General features: G+C 44.1%; 1 protein-coding gene and 1 long non-coding RNA gene across 2 annotated transcripts in view; one reads left to right on the forward strand and one right to left on the reverse strand.

The window, feature by feature from the left end:
* tmeff1a (transmembrane protein with EGF-like and two follistatin-like domains 1a) overlaps window positions 1-20,292 on the forward strand; it is a 79,446-nt gene that overhangs the window by 17,340 nt on the left and 41,814 nt on the right. The window contains exon 2 of the mRNA XM_071492027.1: window positions 18,340-18,449. Within this exon, the coding sequence (XP_071348128.1) occupies window positions 18,340-18,449 (110 nt within the window). The remainder of the gene's footprint in view (window positions 1-18,339; window positions 18,450-20,292) is intronic.
* On the reverse strand, window positions 1,621-7,991 carry LOC139629415 (uncharacterized). Its single transcript, XR_011692967.1, has 2 exons — window positions 2,086-7,991; window positions 1,621-1,977 (listed from the first exon to the last, which is right to left on the reverse strand). It is a non-coding gene; the product is annotated as an uncharacterized lncRNA (long non-coding RNA).

Consider the following 20,292-nt stretch of genomic DNA (forward strand, 5'->3'; position numbering starts at 1 on the left):
ATGTTGTGTCCGCATTAGCAGGAGTTGTCGTCTTTGTTTTTCAGCCTCTGGGTCTCAGAAAACCACGAGCACTCATCCACATTAGCCACGTTCTGCCTCTGCTAGCTTCCACCGCTGCTCTGCACATTTTCTCTCCTCCATAATCAGGCTCAAGTGTAAAGGGCTTCCTGTGTGTGAGACATGGCTGGACGAGCTGAATGTGGACCAGTGTTTCCCTGTCAGTTCGCTGAGGATAGATGAGACCTCTGTTAACGTCAGCTGACTGGGAATATTAAAGAGCTGTTTACAAAGTGAGATACCAACCAAATGAGGAAACTGATAACACAAAATGAAAAATGAGTTATCTGTCCAAAGACGACAGTCCTTATATGTGGAAAAATTAATGGATTAATTTACAGATTATATAGATTATACTGTGGTGTTTAATAACATTAAGACACTTCTGACATTGTTTTAAGGGCTTTGATTTTTAATGAAGGTTCAGATTAAGTGGGAATTTTAATGTTTTTGGTTGGTTTTAATGGGTTTTTCCTCTTCTTCTCTTCTTAATCAAACCCATACAAATTCCTTAAAATGTTTATCTATTAATTAATCTATTAAGTGTTCCTTTAACACTTTATGAAAATCCTTCAAAAAAACCTTGTGTTTTTATTAAGATTTAAACTCAGGGGTGGCATTAGTGATTAGAAACCTCCTCAACCAGGTGGAAGGCCAATTTATGACTATACCTAATATACCCAATGATAATGAATACATTATTTTTTTAGTTAAAACCCATGAAAAAGCAGCTGTAATGTTCAACTAAGGTTTTAATTCATAGTTGGCTTTAAAGTTATTTTGTAAATGTTCCTGAATTTTCATGTTTGTCTCTTAAAAACCTCTAAAATCTGAAAAAAATCATTAAAAACGCCTCATTATTATCAAAGTCCCTGAACTAATCGATTCATTTTCCTTCTTTTTTCAATCCTGTGAAAAAGGTGCAAGCAGGAGGGTGGCTTTAATATTAGCTAGTTAATTTCCATCGTAAAACCAGTTAAACTATGATGAAATCCAAAGAGAAATGTCTTTAATATATTATCATCGTTTATTAATTATACCATGGATTTTCCCATTAAAAACCTTTGTACCTTCAAAGAGCTTTCATTTCATTAAAACTCAGGGGTGGATTTAATGTTGGTTATTTAATTATTACACGTTTTTCCTTCTTAAAATCCCTTAAACCATCACGGACTAACTAAAAATACCTTTTTATATATTAGAATCTCTCAATGAAGTCACGTATTCTTCCTCCTTTTAAATGCACCACTAACATAGTTTTTATTCGTTACAGTTTTCCCTTCCTCATGTTCTTCTCAGATCAGGTGAAATGTGACACCTGAAATATCAGAGATATTCACACATCTTTTGAGGAGTTCTTCTTCAATGACTAAATCCTGTAAACAATCACCACTTTCCTGATGAATATGTAGGCTACTGTCTAAACAAGCTGTGTGTCTCCAGTCTCACCTGAAGACCCAGCTCTGTCTTCATGTCCCCTCACTCTTGTTATTAGCTAGAGGATTAAAAAGCAGCGTCTCACTGATGGTGATGAATTCTGCATGACAAAATAACCCACGGAGGCCGATTCATGCATTTATTTATTCTCCAGGAATTGATTGAACCAATATTTTCATGCCAGAGGTACTTCATAATTCAGCCCTGCTGTGTTTTAATTCTGCAGCCGTCATACATCATCCTCACGGTGGTCTGTTGGTATGCGTGTCCGCAGCTATTCAGCCGTCTTTCATCCTCCTCAGCCTTTGTCGCTGCGAGCTTCAGGAGCTCATACTCTCTGCAGGGTTTGTTGTGGAGCCATTAGCCGCCGCAGCGCTCAGGGTTAGCTTCCTGTCCACATTGATCTCGGACAGACAAAGAGCCTCGAGCTCGAGCCGGGGTCAACTCGTGCATCTCTAAACCCACAGCAGTGTCTGAAGGCTCCTGAGAGTCAGAAGGGCAAAGATGCATTTAACAGCCCATGACACACACACACACACACAGCTCTGGATCTCTTTGTGCACCAATTAAAATGCATCAAGTGCAAATCACCTGCTGGTTTACTGTTTGAGCTCGGGGACCGGGGTCTGGTCTCCTCTGCTGTGCCCAGAATTGGAATGGGACCTGATTAGTCTCGCCTGGCCGACTCTTCGGGAGAATCCATTCAATCTCGCAACAAGGCAGAAGGGGGGGTGGGGGTGGGGGGGGGGGTCACATATAAATCTGTCAGTGTGTTGGCTTGGAGTTTGGGGTTCAGATGATGAAGATGAGCGGGTTTGATGAAGGGTGAAAGCTGCGTTTCTGAGCAAATGTTTAGACATTTAAAGAACGTTAGTGTTTTTACGTGTTTTCAATCATCAACTCGGCGTCAGGGATTTGTGAATGTGTTTCCCTGACCTTCCAGTTTGCTGTTGTTTCCATTAAATTCACTGCACCATGAAAATCCACTTGCACTGAAACTTTAACTGTGCTGAGTGAGTGTAGTTTAATAGTTTAAAGCTGCAGCTAATGACCACGCGAGCAGCATGGCTCAAAGGTCTGCGACATCTCAACAGAACACCTTAGTGCAGACGTTCATGGCTTTAGATGTCCTCATGATACAGTATAAAAACAGGGATAATGACACGCATGGTCAGACAGTCTCTCCTGGAGGATATTTATAGTGCTGCACATTGATAGAAGTCCAGTCCCAGTGACACACAGCTCACCAACCGCAGCATGACGTGGGTGTGATGTCAGATTGTCGGTTGGACACGGTTTCCGAAATGTGATGTCCAGGGTTTGGTGTTGGGTTGGAGGGTTTTTCTCCACAGCTATCCGATCATCCAACAGGCAGTTCTGAAGAGGCAGCTTCAGTCTTGTTTAGTAAAGCAGAAGATCATCAACAACATCGTCCTCATGGTCCAATGTGGTCATCTTCCTCCTCCTGTGTGGTGCACACATGCATCTTTTCTACTGTATCTCTATGTATCTTTCTGGCCTAAGAGTCTCTGCTGTTGTGCACTTGCCGAAAATAACAATCGCAGCATTTGACTGCCGCCTGTCAAAATCTCCACTGGCCGCTTTGCAGACGTTACTCAAGAATTAATGTTTAACTTTCCTGTGTGTGCCCATGTGACGGAGAAATTAGGCCACCATTGGCGCCAGTGCTGTGTCGTGCTTCCTTGGCTGCGGTTTACAAGTTTGAAAATATGATGGCACTTCCTCCCTTCCTGCCAAGATGGCGACTGTTGAGGTGGGATGTGTCCATCGATCCTTGAGTGCATCATGCAGGTGCTTGTAGTGCGCCGCATGTTGCCGCACTTGTCATTGTGAACTATGGGTGACGATCTTATATCTTCGATCCTACTTTAGCGTGTGATCTACTTTTCAGATGAATCGCACAGATCGCTTCATTAAAAAGGTGCTATATTTAATGGGGCTACCTGATAGCCGAGTGGTTGGGGCGCATACCACGTGAGTGCAAGATGCTCTTAGCAGGTTGGAGACAGCAGTCCTTGTTCCGCTCCGGTGCCTCGGTGAGTCCGCGTAAAATAAATAACAACGCTGTCCAAACTAATACGCAGTAACAACTAAGCAAAAAGTGCGATTGGTTGTGAGGCAAGCTGTAAACAAAAGACAGCATTGTGGGCAAAAAAGAGCAGCGAGTGGACAAAGTGTGAAAGCAGCAGAGAGATACGAATCATGACTTTCACAATAAAATCTGAGGGGAAACAGGATGCAGATCATGATTGAGGTCGTGGATTACGATTCCACCAGAAAGATTGTCACATGATCTTTTGGCCAGAGCACCCACCCCTAGTGTGAACGCACTTCTGCACTCAAAACATCAAGGTGAGTAAGGAAGTATGCAAATTAAGGCAGAGCAAATGTTGTGCATGGTTTTACAGCTGAATCCTGCTCAGACAGCCTCCACCAGAAACAATACAAATGAACAAACACGGGTCAATACTGGATGTAAATACACTGAATGGCTGCTGCTGTAAAAGTGTTGGCCATGAACAGCATAAAAAAGCCAGAACTAAAATCTACTGAAGGGGTTGCAGCCTTTGAGTTTCCCCTCTGCAGGTTGTGTTCAGATCTGCTCTGTCTGTGTGATTTGCCTGCAATAAATCTGTTTTGTTTTCGGGGTGAAGTGCTGCTTTTACTGTGGAAAGCTCTTCAGAGAGTCTGCACACAGAGCCAAACAGAGACTGAGAGGGCCTTTTGTCCTCCTCCAGGCGTTTCTCACAGACTGTTGACGGCCTCTCTGCATGTTGGGACTGTTTATGAGCCTCGTGGACGCCGCTGTCAGGACGCCACAAGGCTCACAACCAACCCAAAATCCGTCACAGACTGCCACTGCTCCCGAGGAGCCTGAAATACAAAGACCGAACAAAGAGAGTCATTCAGCGTCACGGCAGGAGCAATACATTTAGAAACCTTAATTATAAAGCTGATGCATTTCGCTTAACGCAGCCGTCTTGAAGTCAAAGACACCTGACAGCTGAGCAGAGCGCCGTCTCAGTTTTGTGTATCTGCTCACATTTGCATTTTCAATTTCCAGCTCTCAGGTTGTTTTTATTCTCAGTTTTTTTTCCTTTTTAACCATCTGTCAGACTCTGTCTCTGCTCTAAGTCTTTAACCTCATTCTCTCTTAACCTCAGCAATCACAAAAATCAGCACGTTAACAGCTCTGCAGAGACGGGTTAAAATTTTTCACCCTGGCATTGATTCTGAAGCAGCGTCACATGACCCAGCCGTTTGGATGTGAGCGGCGTTTGATTTGCTTTTACAGCTTTGGCTTGACGTGAGACATCGCTCTGTCTCCTCTGGAAGACAAAAGGGAGATTTAGACTGAAACTCTCCCGCTGTGGTCAGTCGGCTGCTGGAAGAATAAAACCTCAGTGAAGGAGCTGAGTTGGTTTGATAAACAAGCAGCAAACCACAACCAGACGGAAATCTGATGAAAGCAGCTGAGACTTCAGAGAGTCACTGGTACAGCAGGAAAACCTTTTAACTGAACAGATAGCAGTTCGCTGTAGAGATTCAGTAAGTACAGATACAGTTTGGAGCAATGTTCGGGAAATGAAAACCATCCACTGAGCTTTTACTCATATCAAACATCTTTCTTTTTATATATATATATATATATATATTGACAGGATGTAGTTAGCCTAGCGTAGCATAAAGACTGTACAAAGCGTCTCCAAAGCTCAAGGATTAGCATGTAGGATCCAGCATTACTACGTAGCTAACGTTAGCATTAGCAGCTGTTTACTCATCACACTAGAAGAAATCTTGTGAGTTCAGCATCAAACTGTGGAGAGCTGTCTCCAGAGGGGGAAAGCAACCCTCCTGTAAACACGAATGTCTGTGACTGACTGACTGAGTGATGAAGTTTCACCATTGGTCGACTGGCCAGGTGTTTCACCATTGGTCGTTGCTCTTTTCAACATGATTTGGTGCAAACTATCAGTGTTGCCAAATGGAAGCTTTGCTTCTGTATTGTTAACTTTATTGACAACTTTTACTGACATTTTTACAAAAAAGCATGCAGACAAACGTTGCTGGTTCTCCTCTACAGGAAATTGCCAAGGTCAGTGTTTCCTACAGATCTGGGATTTACTTGTGGTGGTAACCGGGCAGGGGGGCACTTGTCAAAATATAGACATCAGCATCCATAGCCCCCCGTTTGGAGCATATTATTGATATTCTAGCTTAGAGTAACCTGACCATAAAGAATGGATGCGTATTTCAGACGCTGTTTTCTAATACTTTGATCGTACAGGCTACATGTGGACCACTGTAATAAAGCTCCACACTCACTGAACAGAGAGAGGAGCCGAGGCTACGTGACAGTCACAGACAAGCCAACGTTATAAGACACTGTTACAGCAAAGGTCGGCTTACAGGGAGGAGACTTTTGAACAAATTAAAAAACAAAGATAAATCTGTTATGCGTCGCCAATTATACCTGGACGCCCATCAATATACCTGGGCGGCCCACCCAAGTGAACTCACTGCTGCTAAAATCAGGATTTTAGCAGCAGCGTGGAAATGACTTGTTAGTTAAATCTTAATGGGCCACATTTCAGTCACTTTTTCAACCTTGTTCTGTTGTCAACAGAAACAGAAAAACATGTCGGTGAGAACAGCTTTATTGTGAATTCAGCTGTATTAAAACACTGTATATGTGAGCACAGAGAGGAGGAGATGAGCAGACAGATAAAGAGCTGAAACCAGGCAGGATGCAAACATGGCCTGGTCCAGTCACAGACTAGGTTTTGACCCGGTCTTGTTGATGTATCTGTTGGGACTCCCCTAACTTTAAGGAAGTGCAAGATAAACTGCTGGAGTAAATGTTTTCAGTTACTTTTCCTCCTCATACAAATTTAGTTTGTTTAGTTAAACTGTGTTTTCATCATCTGGACGTAACATTTATTTAGTTGTGTTTGTCTCTTCCCCCTCCACAAACTAATGACTAATTGTCACTCATGTTGTTTCCTCTCAAATGTGCAGTGCCCCATTGTAGACATTTGTCAGTAAACACATCGTATTGACGGCTTCCGGTCCAGATTTGTTTATTCTTCTACCTCCTGTTGGATCCACATCTGTCCTCCTCCATGTTTCCAGTCTACTGTTAATGAGGCCAAATCTGCCTCTGGATGTGGTTTGGAGGATCAGATCTTCTGCACATCAACGCAGGTGGATTTGGATCAAATCAGTCACTTCCCTGTAGCAGCATCAGCTCAGCGGATTGAAGAGTCGGCTGCTGATCAGAAAGTGACATCTTTCCACGTTGATGTTGTCTTTTTTCATAGTTGAGAGCAGTGAATGAAGGTTTTTGTGATTACAGATAAAAACCAGAGTGGTATGAGGGTGAAGTGGCTCCGTGCAACAAAAGGCAAGCTGCATAACGACTCCTACCCGCCACAGAAAAAGCCACAATACAACAACAACACACACTAACATAGCATGAGCTGCACTCGCTGCAGTGCTAATTCACCAGCCGTCATCGTATTGAGACAAATTATACTGTATGAAGTTATGGGGCTATAATTATGCAAATTACATGGCGGTTTGCGTGGGTGGAGGGAGTTGAGGAGGCTAACACACAAGTTGGTTCACAGCCGGCAGCGGGGTGACGAAGACGAGGGTGATGGTGATGATGGTGGAGCAGGTCCCTGCTTTTACAGCCTGCAAGTGCTCGATGGAAACATCTGAAGGTGGAGAGAGAGAGGAGAGAGACTGCTGGAGACGAATCACCAGAGAGCTGCTCTGCTGCTTCCGGTTTAAAAATTCAGTAACTGCAGAACCAAACCGACAATGAACGTATCCTAGTAACAAGAACAGTGTGTGTTAATCTTTTTCCTCACACCATGAACACACACACTGTAGTTTATCTTGATTCGAGCGTCCTGCTGCCCCAAATTTACACTAGAACATCAAACATGGACTAATCCGCCACTGAAAATAGTCCCCATCAGTGAGCAGCTGTTTTAGGAAATTACTGAGCTTTTTTTTTTTTATGAAATTATATATTTATGAGGTCTTTTTAAATATTTGCTCCTTCAGTAGGGACCAATGGCCACAGACAGAGGAGGGAAGACAGAAAGTCAGATGAGTGCAAAACTAGGTCAGGGATGTGTGTAGCCTAGCTTAGCACAAAGACTGGAAGTAACTGCAGTGTTTTATAACCTTTGTAACTATCTTACCCAGATAGCAAAATAAATCCGGGCCATACGTGGGCCACATGCTTGTTCCACAGCTTAAATCTGGCCCATAAACAGCATGACTGTCAGATGCCTCTTCCACATCTGGACTAAGTCTTCTGGCTGTCAGTCAGTATCAGAGGACAACAGTGGGAATCTTCCCAGATGTGGAGGTATTTGGGCCAGACTCATCCTGGCATATGTTGGGCCAGAAGTTTAATTTTGTGATCTGGGTACTGTCATGTTGTGGTGGGTCCAGGTTCAGCCAACATGATTCACGTTCCTGCCGCCGGTTTCTCACTGTTCGGCTGACGGGCAGCCGGTGGTGCTAACGCAGCAGTAAAGGGAGAGAAGAAGAAACAGTTCAGAATTTATATTATGTAATATTTAAAAAATAGCAGCTGTGCAAATGTTTTTGATGAAGGTGATGCAATAAGATGTTTGTCAGGTCTCTGAAACACTGAATGTAAAATAACTGTTGATTGTTTAAAAGTCAACGTCACAGGACACCTCCCTCTCTTCCTCCCCCACCCCCACTCAGACGATGTGCCGCTGTCAGACAGACGATGTAAACAGAAGCATTGTGGGAAGCTATGATGAACAACCACCGTCCTGTGTCACTGCCTCGACCTGTGTCATTGCTCTAGGAATCCAGTTGTTCCCTGGATCAACACATCTGTCCATACACATGATGAAGTTGGTGTTACAGTGAAGTGAACAGTTGTGGATGTGAGTCCCTGACAGCTGCAGCTGTTCAACTCGACTGGGCCTCATTATTCTCTAAGAGGAGCTGTTAGTCATTTGGAGTCCTGCTCTTTTCTAAACATGTGTTGGGATTTTAGAACGGGGGGGAAGCGGCTGGTGGAGGTTTGGTCTGCAGAGACCGTCCACCTTCCTGTCGTCAGTAAGACCCCTTCAGCTCTGACAACACAGGACAAAAGCTGCCTCCAAACGCAGAAGACAGAGAATGAAAACGCCTGCGGTTCTTCCTCTGTACTTCTTTTCGTGTTTTCGGCCTCAGTGCCTCGGTCTCCTGTGGCGGTCTGAGAGTCGGGGGGAGGGGAGGCAGGTTGCGTCAGGGGGGAGGTCAGGAGACCCAGCAGCTCGAAAAATGCAGGGAGCAGGTGGAGATTTCAAGGCACAGCTGACTGAAGGGGAGACAGAGAAAAGACTCTCTGCACCTCCACCTCAGTTACACCATCGTACTGGAACACCTGACACACACACACACACACACACACACACACACACTGTCTGTCTCTTTAATGAGCCTGCTTGAAGGCCATTTCATGGAGGCCTCTGCTCACAGTTTAGATAATAGGTATCAAAGATCAAGTCATGGTTCTCCCACTGTCCACACACACACACACACACTCACATGCAGGATCAACAATGTGAGAAAAAATTGGGACCGACATAATGCACATACTGGTGGGAGGTTCTGCACGTGTGTATTGAACATGCAGTGTAACTAACCACTCTGGTTAACTGGTGAACTAATGAACTAGTCTATAACACATGTAGAGAACATTATAAACAACATGAAAACCTCACATCTCCTTGGAAGCGCGGTGAATTTCTGATTCTATCTCGTTCAGTACAAGATCCACATCTTGTAATGAAGAAACGTTCAGATAAGATCCTACATCATGATTATGAGATAACATCTGAAGCAGCGCTCTCTGCACGTTACAGATTCAGACACGACGTATGTGACGTTTCCCAACATGTGTATTTACAGTTTTTCAGTTCATTTAAAGGCGCGGGGTGAAACACAGAAAAGTAGGAGTGGTGACCCAGAAACAACCACTGGAAGCACACAACCCACAACCGGGTCTGTCTGATAACTGAAGCTACTGTGATTTACAGGTGGAAATGTTTATTATTTAAATATGTAATAAATAGTTTATAACAGACTATAACGACGCTGTAAGAACATCGTTCAAACTTTATTCATGTTTATTCATTATTCATTCAAGTTTTTGCTCTAACGTTTCCTATGAAGACATATTTTACATTATTCCAGCTGCGTTTAACTATATTGGTTCATTACCTGTTTCTACGGAGGCTTCCACCTGCGGGTTATAGATGTTAACAAATACATTAATAAACACTGTTTCTCTTAAAGCAGGTGAGCTTTGTCAGAGTGGTGATGCCAGTAGAGCAGCAGTGTGTTCAGCTACAGAAAAAAAAACACATCTGCATACTGAAGCCAAATCTCAACCTGATCCCCGTCCACTTCCTGTCTGCGGGTCCTGCTGCTAAGCCCTCCGTTGGGTGAAACCAAATTGGCTGAAAAATGCTCAGCGTCCCGCTGCTTTTACTGCTGATAATATGCACCTGTATAATGGCAGAGCGAGTCAGGCAAAGCTGAACGCCGCCTGCAAATAAAATCCAGCCAGATATATGGTTTAAAGTGCTTCATGTCTGCAAATAGCTTTTCCATTAACATTAACAACAACAATTTTGCGAGCAGTGAATCAGCGAAGAACATCAACAGCATTTTGCTGCTTTAAGGACGTCTCTCTTCATTTCCCCTGCACGTTTTATAAGTGCACCGTTTTAGAAATGAAGCTTTAAAAGTATTAAATGGCTTTGGGAAAATGTCTTGAATAAAACTGGAGTGAATAGAATAACCATTTATTTTTACATTATAATTAAAAACACTGAGAGAGGAGCAACATTGTCTGTGATTACTCAAACATTGTTTAGCATCTTTATTAATAATTATGACGACTAGAATCATTAGGATTGTAAATCAAAGTGACAAACGCAGTAAATGTTAAAGCTCATTCCAGTCTAAAGGTAGATGTCCATGTGTTTTTGATTATAAAGCAGGTCTAGGTTCTATATTAATACTGTGAAAGTATCAAAGCCTCAGTCCACAGAGAAATGCACACAGCCTGTATTCAGAAACTGAGCCTTAAAACCAGCCGTCAGGACTTCTGGAACTTTGTGATGTCACAACAAAGCTGTCACTGCTCTCAGCCACGCCCCAAGCCCCGCCCACCTGGACCCACCATCCAACCTTGCAGGTTTGGTTTCACTGAGTGTTTACCTGAAATCTGCTATATTTCTATTGGATCACTCAGAAAACAATCAGCCAATCAGAAGAGAGGCTCAGATCCTCCAACCATAAATATAGCTTCTGATGGAGATCAACACTTCAGATAAAACACAGAAGAAGAGTAAAATTTTGACCTATAAAGCTTCATAAAGCTGCATGATTCCAGTGGGAATGTGAAAAGCTCTGTCTGTTTCCTCAGCTAACAGACTGCAGGTCAGCTTTATTTCATGCATGCACCGAGCTCAGTAACAAGTCCTGCTTCAGTCTAAAATCTGGTCACAGCGCACACACGGTGACGAGGCATCAGAGGACCAGGTCACAGGATGACAAGCTCCCACCCTGAGCAGCTATGAAGATGCAAAAATACCTCAATGACAGAGTAGTTAAGAGTTAGAATCTGCTCTGTCATCTCTATGGTCATAGGTTTGTCAGGAAAATACACAGATTTGAAGCTGGTAGGATCAAAAAAAAAAAAAAAGAAAAGAAAAAAGAGATAAGACATGAGGTTCAGATCGGAGCTCCTCAGCTGCACCATCTCATAAATTCAAAAGAGCACATGAAGATATTGGAAGGTACAAATTATTACCATCTGGGAAATGACTAGTGCACATGAAATATTAATTTATCTATTTGTCAAAGAATGTAGATGCTATCAGGTTTTTTGCTTCAACAAAATTCCAGGTTTCCAGGGTGTGTGTGGAACCTGTGGCAATATTTTAATAAAATCTGTAAACTCTTTTCAGCAGGTCTGCAGCCTAATTGTCTTGGTAGTAACAAACCAAACTGTCAGTGGGCCCGCGTGACCCAGCTCGTGTCATAGAGACTTCCCTGGAGGTCAATTACTTCCTGCTCTGCCTTGGCGTCAGACTCCAGAATGAACCTGGAAGGAGTCTTTGTGCCCCTCTGATCTGTCCAACATGAATAAAACATCAAAGCTGTTATCTCGGCGCTGCACTCTCGGCTTCCCAGGTGAAGATTAGTCTGCGGCAACAGCTGATGAAGCCAAACGAGCCGAGCGTCTGCCGGGCCTCCGGGCGCCTCCATCTGCCTTCGAGGAAAAAACACAAAACTGGACAAATGAGTCGCAGTTACAGAGGAGGAGGAAGAGGAGGAGGAAGGCAGGGCGGCAATTAGACAGCAGGTCCTTCTGCAGCAGCTGCTCAGTGTCACTGTCAGGTTGAAGGTTCAATTCCTTCCAACCTCATTTTATTTTCAACTGGTCTACTGTTTGACAGCACTGAGGTTGTTTCATGATGTTTAACACTTCTATACTTTATTTAATTAAAGGTACAGAAGAGGATCTGAGCCTCTCCTCTGATTGGCTGACTGTTTTCTGAGTGATCCAATAAAAATATTGCAGATTTCAGGGAAACACTCAGAGAAACCAAATCCTGCAAGGTTGGATGGTGGGTCCAGGTGGGTGGGGCTTGGAGCATGGCTGAGAGTGGTGACTGTTTTGTTGTGACATCACAAAGTTCCAGAAGTCCTGACGGCTGGTTTTAAGGCTCAGTTTCTGAATACAGGCTGTGTGCATTTCTCTGTGGACTGAGGCTTTGATACTTTCACAGTATTAATATAGAACCTAGACCTGCTTTATGATCACAAACACATGGACATCCACCTTTAGACTGGGAGGAGCTTTAATGTTTGCTCTCTCAGGGTCTTCTCCTCCTGGGCCTGTGCTGCTGCTGCTGCAGGAGGATGAGGAGCATTTCTGACGTGTGCATGTGCTTCATCAAACAAAGCGAGCGTCCACTTGTAAAAGCATTGTTCCATGAAACTCTACAGGTTACATGTACGAGTCTGCAGCCAAGCAGCAGCTCTGAGAGGCTGTTTGATCACAAACCAAAGTGTTAAATTAAATTTAAAATGTCATGACAACCCATCCAGTAGCAGTGCGTGCTCATACGGCCAACACCATGGCTACTGAGTATAACACAGGTATGTTGAATGTACTGTCTTAGCCCTATTCTATTTCTTTATTAATGTTTTCCTATTCAGATCCCTGGAGACTCGTCTCAGGGGTTCAGGTCTCTGAAAATAAAGAACTGTAGATTTTCCTCCAAAATCTACAGTTATGTAAACTTACTGCTGGCTGGTGACAGGAGCTGACATCTAAAGAAAAACTAAAATCACAACTGAATAAAAAATCCAAAATATTCATGCTAAAGGACGTCAGCGTCACTTCGTTGCCCATAGCAACAAGGTTGAAGGTAGAGGAGGAGGAGGAGGAGGAAGGGTGGAAGAGGTCAGGGTTTCATGTTTTATTCAAACAGCCGAGGAGAACAGAGAAAAGCTCTTCACACAGGAACTCGTCCAGCTGCTGCAGTTTGCAGGTTTAAAGCAGATCCAGGAACAGTGGTTAGTCTGTCTTAGGCTGAACAGGCCTCACATCCACGCACGACCACTGTGCTGTGGGACCGTACAGCTTTTACACTTCACAGAGTGGCAGTGTGGACAGTGACGGATGTGGGGTTGCTGTTTGTCACAGAATTACAAACGTTGTGCGGCACAAACATCTGCTTTTCATCAGGCGGGGGACAAATGAAAATAACATCTGTGCTACAGTGGAGACTTCAAACCAGACGTTTGAAGAGGTTATTTTCATGCTTGTGTTTAAAGATTTGTGGAAAAAAAGGTAAGGGTTTCTTTTTTTGTGTGTGTGTTTTTAAAGGTCCCATGTTTTACACTTCTCCTGTGTTTAATTTGAAGTGTTGATCTCCATCAGAAGATATATTTGTGGTTTTAAGAACCAAAAACCATCTCAGTGTAGTTTTACAGCTCCTCTCTCAGGCTTCTCTCTGGAGCTCTAGTGACAACAGGTCAGTCAGCCAATCAGAAGAGAGGATCTGAACCTGTCTTCTGATTGGCTGACTGTTTTCTGAGTGATCCAATAAAAATATGGCAGATTTCAGGTAAACACTCAGAGAAACCAAATCCTGCAAGGTTGGATGGTGGGTCCAGGTGGGCGGGGCTTGGGGCATGGCTGAGAGCAGTGACTGCTTTGTTGCGACATCACAAAGTTCCAGAAGTCCTGACGACCTGCTTTATAATCACAAACACATGGACATCTACCTTTAGACTGGGTGGAGCTTTAAATCTCTGTCTACAGGCCAGCAATGCACTGTTCAACCTCACATCCACCCAAGCTCAAAGGGATTCTGACCTCAAAGACACACGAATGAGCTAAAGGGGCTAAAGGATGTGGCTGTAGTTTAAAATAGAGGAGGTGTAGCAGATGCCACACACCTTGCAGGATAAGCAGAAACTGAAGCTGCTCACAGACAGTGTCTCCTCACTGATCTGATCAGCAGGTGAATCAGTCAGTGAGCTCACAAGTTGGAGGAAGTTAAATCATCATATCATCAGATCATAAAAGCAGCGGAGGTGCTCGCTGTCAGAAAGCACCTTCAGTGCTCGTTTTAATTTCATTCTAATACTCAGATCTTTACAAGCCAGATATGTTTCTCATGTATGAATGTCCAAACAGGCAGCTGTGTTGGCCTGGACATATGACAACCCTGATTATGATGTGACCCCCCCCCCCTCCCTTTTAACATCTGTTTTTGATGATGCGACTTTTTGAGAACAGGAAGCACTTTGACCCTGGTGCTGTTAGGAAAGTTTCCCTGTGAGACGAGAGTCGAAACCTTTTCTCTGCTCGAAGACAAATATGAAACACGGTGATAAAAAAAAAAAAAACCCCCACCGAATCATTTTCTCTGTCACAGCTGTGATTCTTGTCTTTTCTGCTGTCAAGTAAATTCAAAAATTAGTATCTGAATTGTCTGTTTTACAGCGTTGTTTCACTTCACTGTAACCGACCGTTTTGCAACACAGTCTGCCCACGTAGCTACGACAGTTTACAGTTTTTGTTTAAGACTTATGTCATAAATGATCAGCATGACGTTTGACAGGAAATGTGGATGAAGCTAACGGTTAGCCTGCCCTGGGGCTGAGCTAAATATCGCCAGTTATCAGCAGATTATTAACTATCAAACACTGACAACAGACAGGATGATGGACCGGAGGCTGAAGACCTGGTCGATTAAAAGGGAATCAAATGAAACGACACAGTGAAACACTACTTTTAAACAACCCATAATGTGTTGCAGAATATCTGATGTTGTGAACGTGGAACTTTTGAGTCGTCAAATCAAGATAACCCAAACTTTTTCAAACATAATTAGTGAAACGTTTCGTCTTGTGTTCAGGCCAGTGAAGTTTTCGTGTATTTGACAACCCTGCTCCGTCAGCACGTGGAGGCTGCATCTTTCACACAGCGCTGACGGCTCGACACAAACTCTGTGACAAATAAACGTTAGGAAGATAAAACCCCGGAGGAAGTTATGCACGATGTCACCTGAGCCACCTCATTAGTGTGTCAGTGTGTGTGTGTGTGTGTGTGTGTGTGTGCAGCCTGTGAATGCTGAGCAGGTGTGAACGGTTCCTGCGTTCCGTCAGGTGGAGGCAGACTGTGATTCAGATGGAGTAATTAGGCAGCGCGGCAGGAGGCTCAGCTGAGAAACACCAGCTACATTAAGACAAAAGGAAAAGGTTCTGATTGTGTTTAATGAGGTTTGAGGAGCTGCTCCATCTTTTCCCTCTTCGCTTTAAAGGAGCAGTCCCACACGGCGTCTCTGCGAGTGTTGCTCGTAACCTGTTACAGATCCTGAATATTTGTGCAGCTCCGATGCTGAAAGGAAATCTTGAGTGTTTCAAAATCACAGACTGGTGCCGATGTTACTCAGTCGGTCCATGACGCCTCCTGACGACACACAAAACTGGAACATTTGTGTCTCTGAGCTCGGTGGGGATTTGAAGTCCCATCATGCATCAGTGATGTTGGTATTTTACATGAATGTCACGCCGCCTCCCTCCCTCCTCCCTCCCCTGCTTCACGTCTGCTGAGGATAAATTCTCCGCTTTGAGAAAACCAAATCAATGCGGCACAGCACAGCAGAAGGTTTCACTCCTCTATGAAATGAAAACCTCACTCTGGAGATATCAGTGTGTGTGTGTGTGTGTGTGTGTGTGAGACAAAACCTTGGACTTGATGTCAAACAGCTCAGGTTTGGGTCTTTTTTCTTTTTAAATAATCTGTTGTCAGGGGCCGAGGTACGGTGGCCCAGACGGGTCAGCACAAATACAAAAGCAATAACACGAATGCTGTGTTGTGGCTTTAGCATTTGTGTTCTGTTATTGCATTTGCTTTTGTATTTGTCCTGTGGCTTTTGCATGGTGTTGACCCGTCTGGGCTACCGTAGAGCAGAGCCCAGTAGAGCGGAGGTGAATGAGTGAATGAATGAGTATTTTTCACTGATGAGTCTTTGTGAAGTTTCCTATCGGGCTGAACAATATCTCGAGCTGATTGGATTAATGAGACTTTTTTGTTTTTGTGCGATGTGTGAAACATGTTCACAAATCGATTAACAATAAAAAGCAAAAACTGCCTCTCAGTGGAAACGTAAAGTCATTATCAGACTGCTGACCTGCCAACCCTAACCAGTAAAATGCTTCGCATTTAAAGTCAGTGATTGGTCGACACTCCTCAGTGACACAGGACATCTCTGATTGGCTGGAGCTGAGCTGTCAGTAACATTTCCTCAGCTTGTTTCTCTGATAACTTCAGATCCATACGTCAACAACTAAAATCCTCCATCTGGTTCAGACACAGAGCTGAAAACCACCGAGGAGGAAAAAGAGGATCTGAAACATGAGACACAACACTGACACCTGAGCAAAGAGGATATGACATCACTGACAGGCGACCAATGAAACGGAGAGTCACCATGATTAAAATCACAGATTTCTCTGTTTGAGACTTGATGAAAACATTTGATGATGTAAGAACACAACTCAGCAACATGTAGAACAGAGGTCTGGTGGTTTTTAGACGTTTTAATGTGGAAAACTTCCAGATTATAACTTTAAATAAATTGAAGCTGATGAATATAGAAGTCTTTGCCGTCTGGCTTTGAGCTGTAACACGTGTTGCGTTGTAGTTGTTGATCAGTGAAGCTGTAACTGAGCAGTGAGTCTGCCTGAGGTGAAGCAGCAGAGGAGCATCATCTGAAACAGGAGGCCTCACACAGATGATGAGGTATTGACGTCCATCTCTCCTGGAGTCACAACTGCAGTGGAGGGGGGTGGGGTTGGCTGGGGGCTGGCTAGTGGCCATGGCGACGGAGCCGGGCTCAGGGGATCTAGGAGGTGGATGAGCCCATGGGCGGCGGCGGCGGTGGCGGCTGCCACGCTCCATCGGCTTCCTTAGTTCTGCTCCGGTCCAAAAGAGGGAATTATGTGCATTTCAAATCCCTGCTGCTGTTGTAAAATGTATGAGAGCGAGGAACCTGAACACAACAAGGCCGGGGTCGACTACAAACACACACACACACACACACACACACACACACACACACACACACACACACACACACACACACACATATATATCAGCAGCCAGCTTCTCATTCTCCAGATAAGGCGTGCAGTGTAAACACACACACACACACCTCAGACTGGAAACACACACTCGCAGCAGAGACTCTTTCATTTGTGTGTCTGTTTGTCGCCAGCTGGAGGCTGCTTGTTGTTCAGCATAATCCACAATTGTCTGGATATTAAAAATCTGGCTTTCTGAAGCCTGCAAACAGGAAACAGAACACACTGAAATTTGCTGGAAATTATGTGACTGTCTCCAAGTCCCCCCCCACCCCCCACCCCACCCCCAGGCACTCGGCTTCAGGGTTTTTGCGGCTGGTTGTTACTGCGGCCAGCAGCGGCCATTTTTAGGAGTAGGGGAGGTCTGCAAACAGTAATTACAGGCCATTACACAACTCTTCTAAGTACACTCAGCTGTGGCCTGTGACACACACACACAAACACACACACACACACACACACACACACAGGCAGGAATCTGTGGCTTTTATCTCAAAGAAAATGTGGATAATTTAAGTCGCCTGCACATTTTTGAGTCGTGGAGGCCTGTTATTATCAGACAAGACAGCTGCGTGTGTGTGTGTGTGTGTGTGTGTGATAGAAAGGTCCAGTATGTGTTTGATAAGACGACTCTCTCTGAGCTTTTAGTGAATAAATGTCAATAAGTCACATTGTGACATTTTATTAACTGATCAGTAATAAAACTGAAAAGAGCGAAACTGACTCAGGATGAGCAGAAAGTTTCACAGGAAACTTTGCTGAAGTTCTCCTGTCCTCTCCACCTGTTGTTTCCCTGGTGGAAAGGCAGCACACACACTCACCTGTAGCTCAGGTGTCTTTTCCTGCTGTTGTGCACACACTCATGAACCTGTCTGAGCTGCGTTCAGGGTGATCAGGAATTACTGCTGCTGTCTGTGTGGGTCTGATTCACCTGACTGATCTACCTGCTCACCGCCTGTCTGTCTGTCTGTGTGTGTGTGTGTGTGTGTGTGTGTGTGTCTGTGTGTTTGTCTGTGTGTCTTTGTGTGTGTGTGTGTGTGTCTGTCCTGTGTGTATGTGTGTGTGTCTAACCCTCTCCCTCTGGTCGTCTCTGTGTTGCAGATCTGTCAGAGAAGAAGAGTGACCTGAGGGTTTGCGATGACTCCACCTGTCGATTCGGAGGCGTCTGCAGGGACGACGGAGCTCAGCTCAAGTGTGTCTGCCAGTTCCAGGTGATATTCTGCCTTTCTCATTGTCATTGCGTGTCCTGTGCAGGGCCAAACCAACTGGGTGGTGAATGTTGTGTTGTGACATCACAAAGTTGCCGAGGTCCTGACGGCTCACTCACTTTATACAATATGGGACCTTTAAACCCGGCGACAGGATGTGACGAACCGTGTTTCACTGGGGAGGATCTCCTGATTCAGCGTCACTGGTGACTCAGCTGCGTCCGTGCAGACTGATTCAGATTCAGTGTTAAATGTTTGTTTGTACATGTAGTGAACACCTGTCACCGCCTCACACAGCTGCAGCTTAGCTCGTGCATCAGGAAGAACCAGCTTCCTGCTGCTTGCTGCTCTGTTGTAACTACCCTCCAGTCCGCCTCTCGTGTTCGTGCCGTATTTGACCGAACAACATGACAGAATAAAAGCAGGCAGCAGCGTGACAGCCAGCTTCTGGAAAACAAAGGTACCGGCGAGCGGCTCCTTCACTGCAGTAACGAGACACACAGAGGCTGGTTAAAAAAACGTCCATCACGCTATGAGATCTGAAAGCAAAACCTGCATTTATTACTCACGTCCACACAAACAGGACGGGCTGCAGCAGCTCGACTCGATCAGAGGAGTTTCACAGCTGTCGGAGCAAGACAGCAAGAGTCTTCAGCTGCACACACACAAACAACTGTTAAAAGTCATATTATAACAGGAAGGATAACAACATGAAGTCCACTTCCAGGTCAGCAGTTAGGGGAAAGTTAAATTATTGTTGTTACATGATGAACAATATGTTTCTTTTCAGGTGTAGCTCAAAAACCAGTGCAGCGAGACTTATCTAATCTGGACCAGATGAACACCAGAGGCACTTTAAAGGTCCCATACCTGTGTTTTCAATTAAATATTGTTTTCTGAGTGATTGAATAAAAAATATCAAATTTCAGGTAAACGTTCAGAGAAACCAGGTGGGTGGAGCTTGGCGTCACAAAGTTCCAGAAGTCCTGACGGCTGGTTTTAAGGCTCAGTTTCTGAATACAGGCTGTGTGCATTTCTCTGTGGACTGAGGCTTTGATACTTTCACAGTATTAATATAGAACCTAGACCTGCTTTATAATCACAAACACGGGGACATCTACCTTTAGACTGGATGGAGCTTTAAAACACAGTTTGACATTTGTGAAACCTTCATTCGATTCATGAAAACACAAAACAAATGGCAGTTTTCTGTGGTTTTCTTCAGCTAGACCACATCAGACCAGGTTCTAGCTGATCTGTGTTTTCACAGTTTATACAGGTTTACACAGTTACTGAAGTCTAGTATGGTTTAGTATTAGTTAAGTTTAAATGTCTTAAGTTTTTAAGCTCGAGCTGCTCTGTTGTTGTCTGGATGGGAAAAAAAACAAAATATTTTTTGCTGTCATAAATAAAAAAATAAATGTCTCGGATCTGAAAGTGAGTTTTAAACAGTGTGAAGGCTTCAGCTAGAGACAGACAACCTTTCACAACAATAACACAACCAGTCACCTCAGGTTCCTCTAAGAGTCAGACCTCCTTCAGCTTCACTAATGAAACATCAGCTCGTTTCTATTAGAACTGATTCAGTCATTAATAAAACTTGACCTTTCTTCACATTAATTACCAACAGTCTAATTTCCACTGGGAATGAATGGGACATGTCTCCCAGTCTTAACAGTCCTCTGACTGTGCAGCTGCCAAAATCCAGATCGGACAACAGAGGGGTTTATAGAAATGCTGATCCACTCATCAGAGTCACTATCAGTCATGAGTGTGCGCTCACACACTAATTCAGTCAGGGTGGACGAAACAACTCAACCTCTGCTGGTTTTTTAGGTTTCTTTCT

This window comes from Trachinotus anak, unplaced genomic scaffold, assembly GCF_046630095.1.
Source record: "Trachinotus anak isolate AG129_WGS33_773 ecotype Australia unplaced genomic scaffold, CSIRO_AGI_Tana_v1 ptg000012l, whole genome shotgun sequence".
NCBI lineage: Eukaryota > Metazoa > Chordata > Actinopteri > Carangiformes > Carangidae > Trachinotus > Trachinotus anak.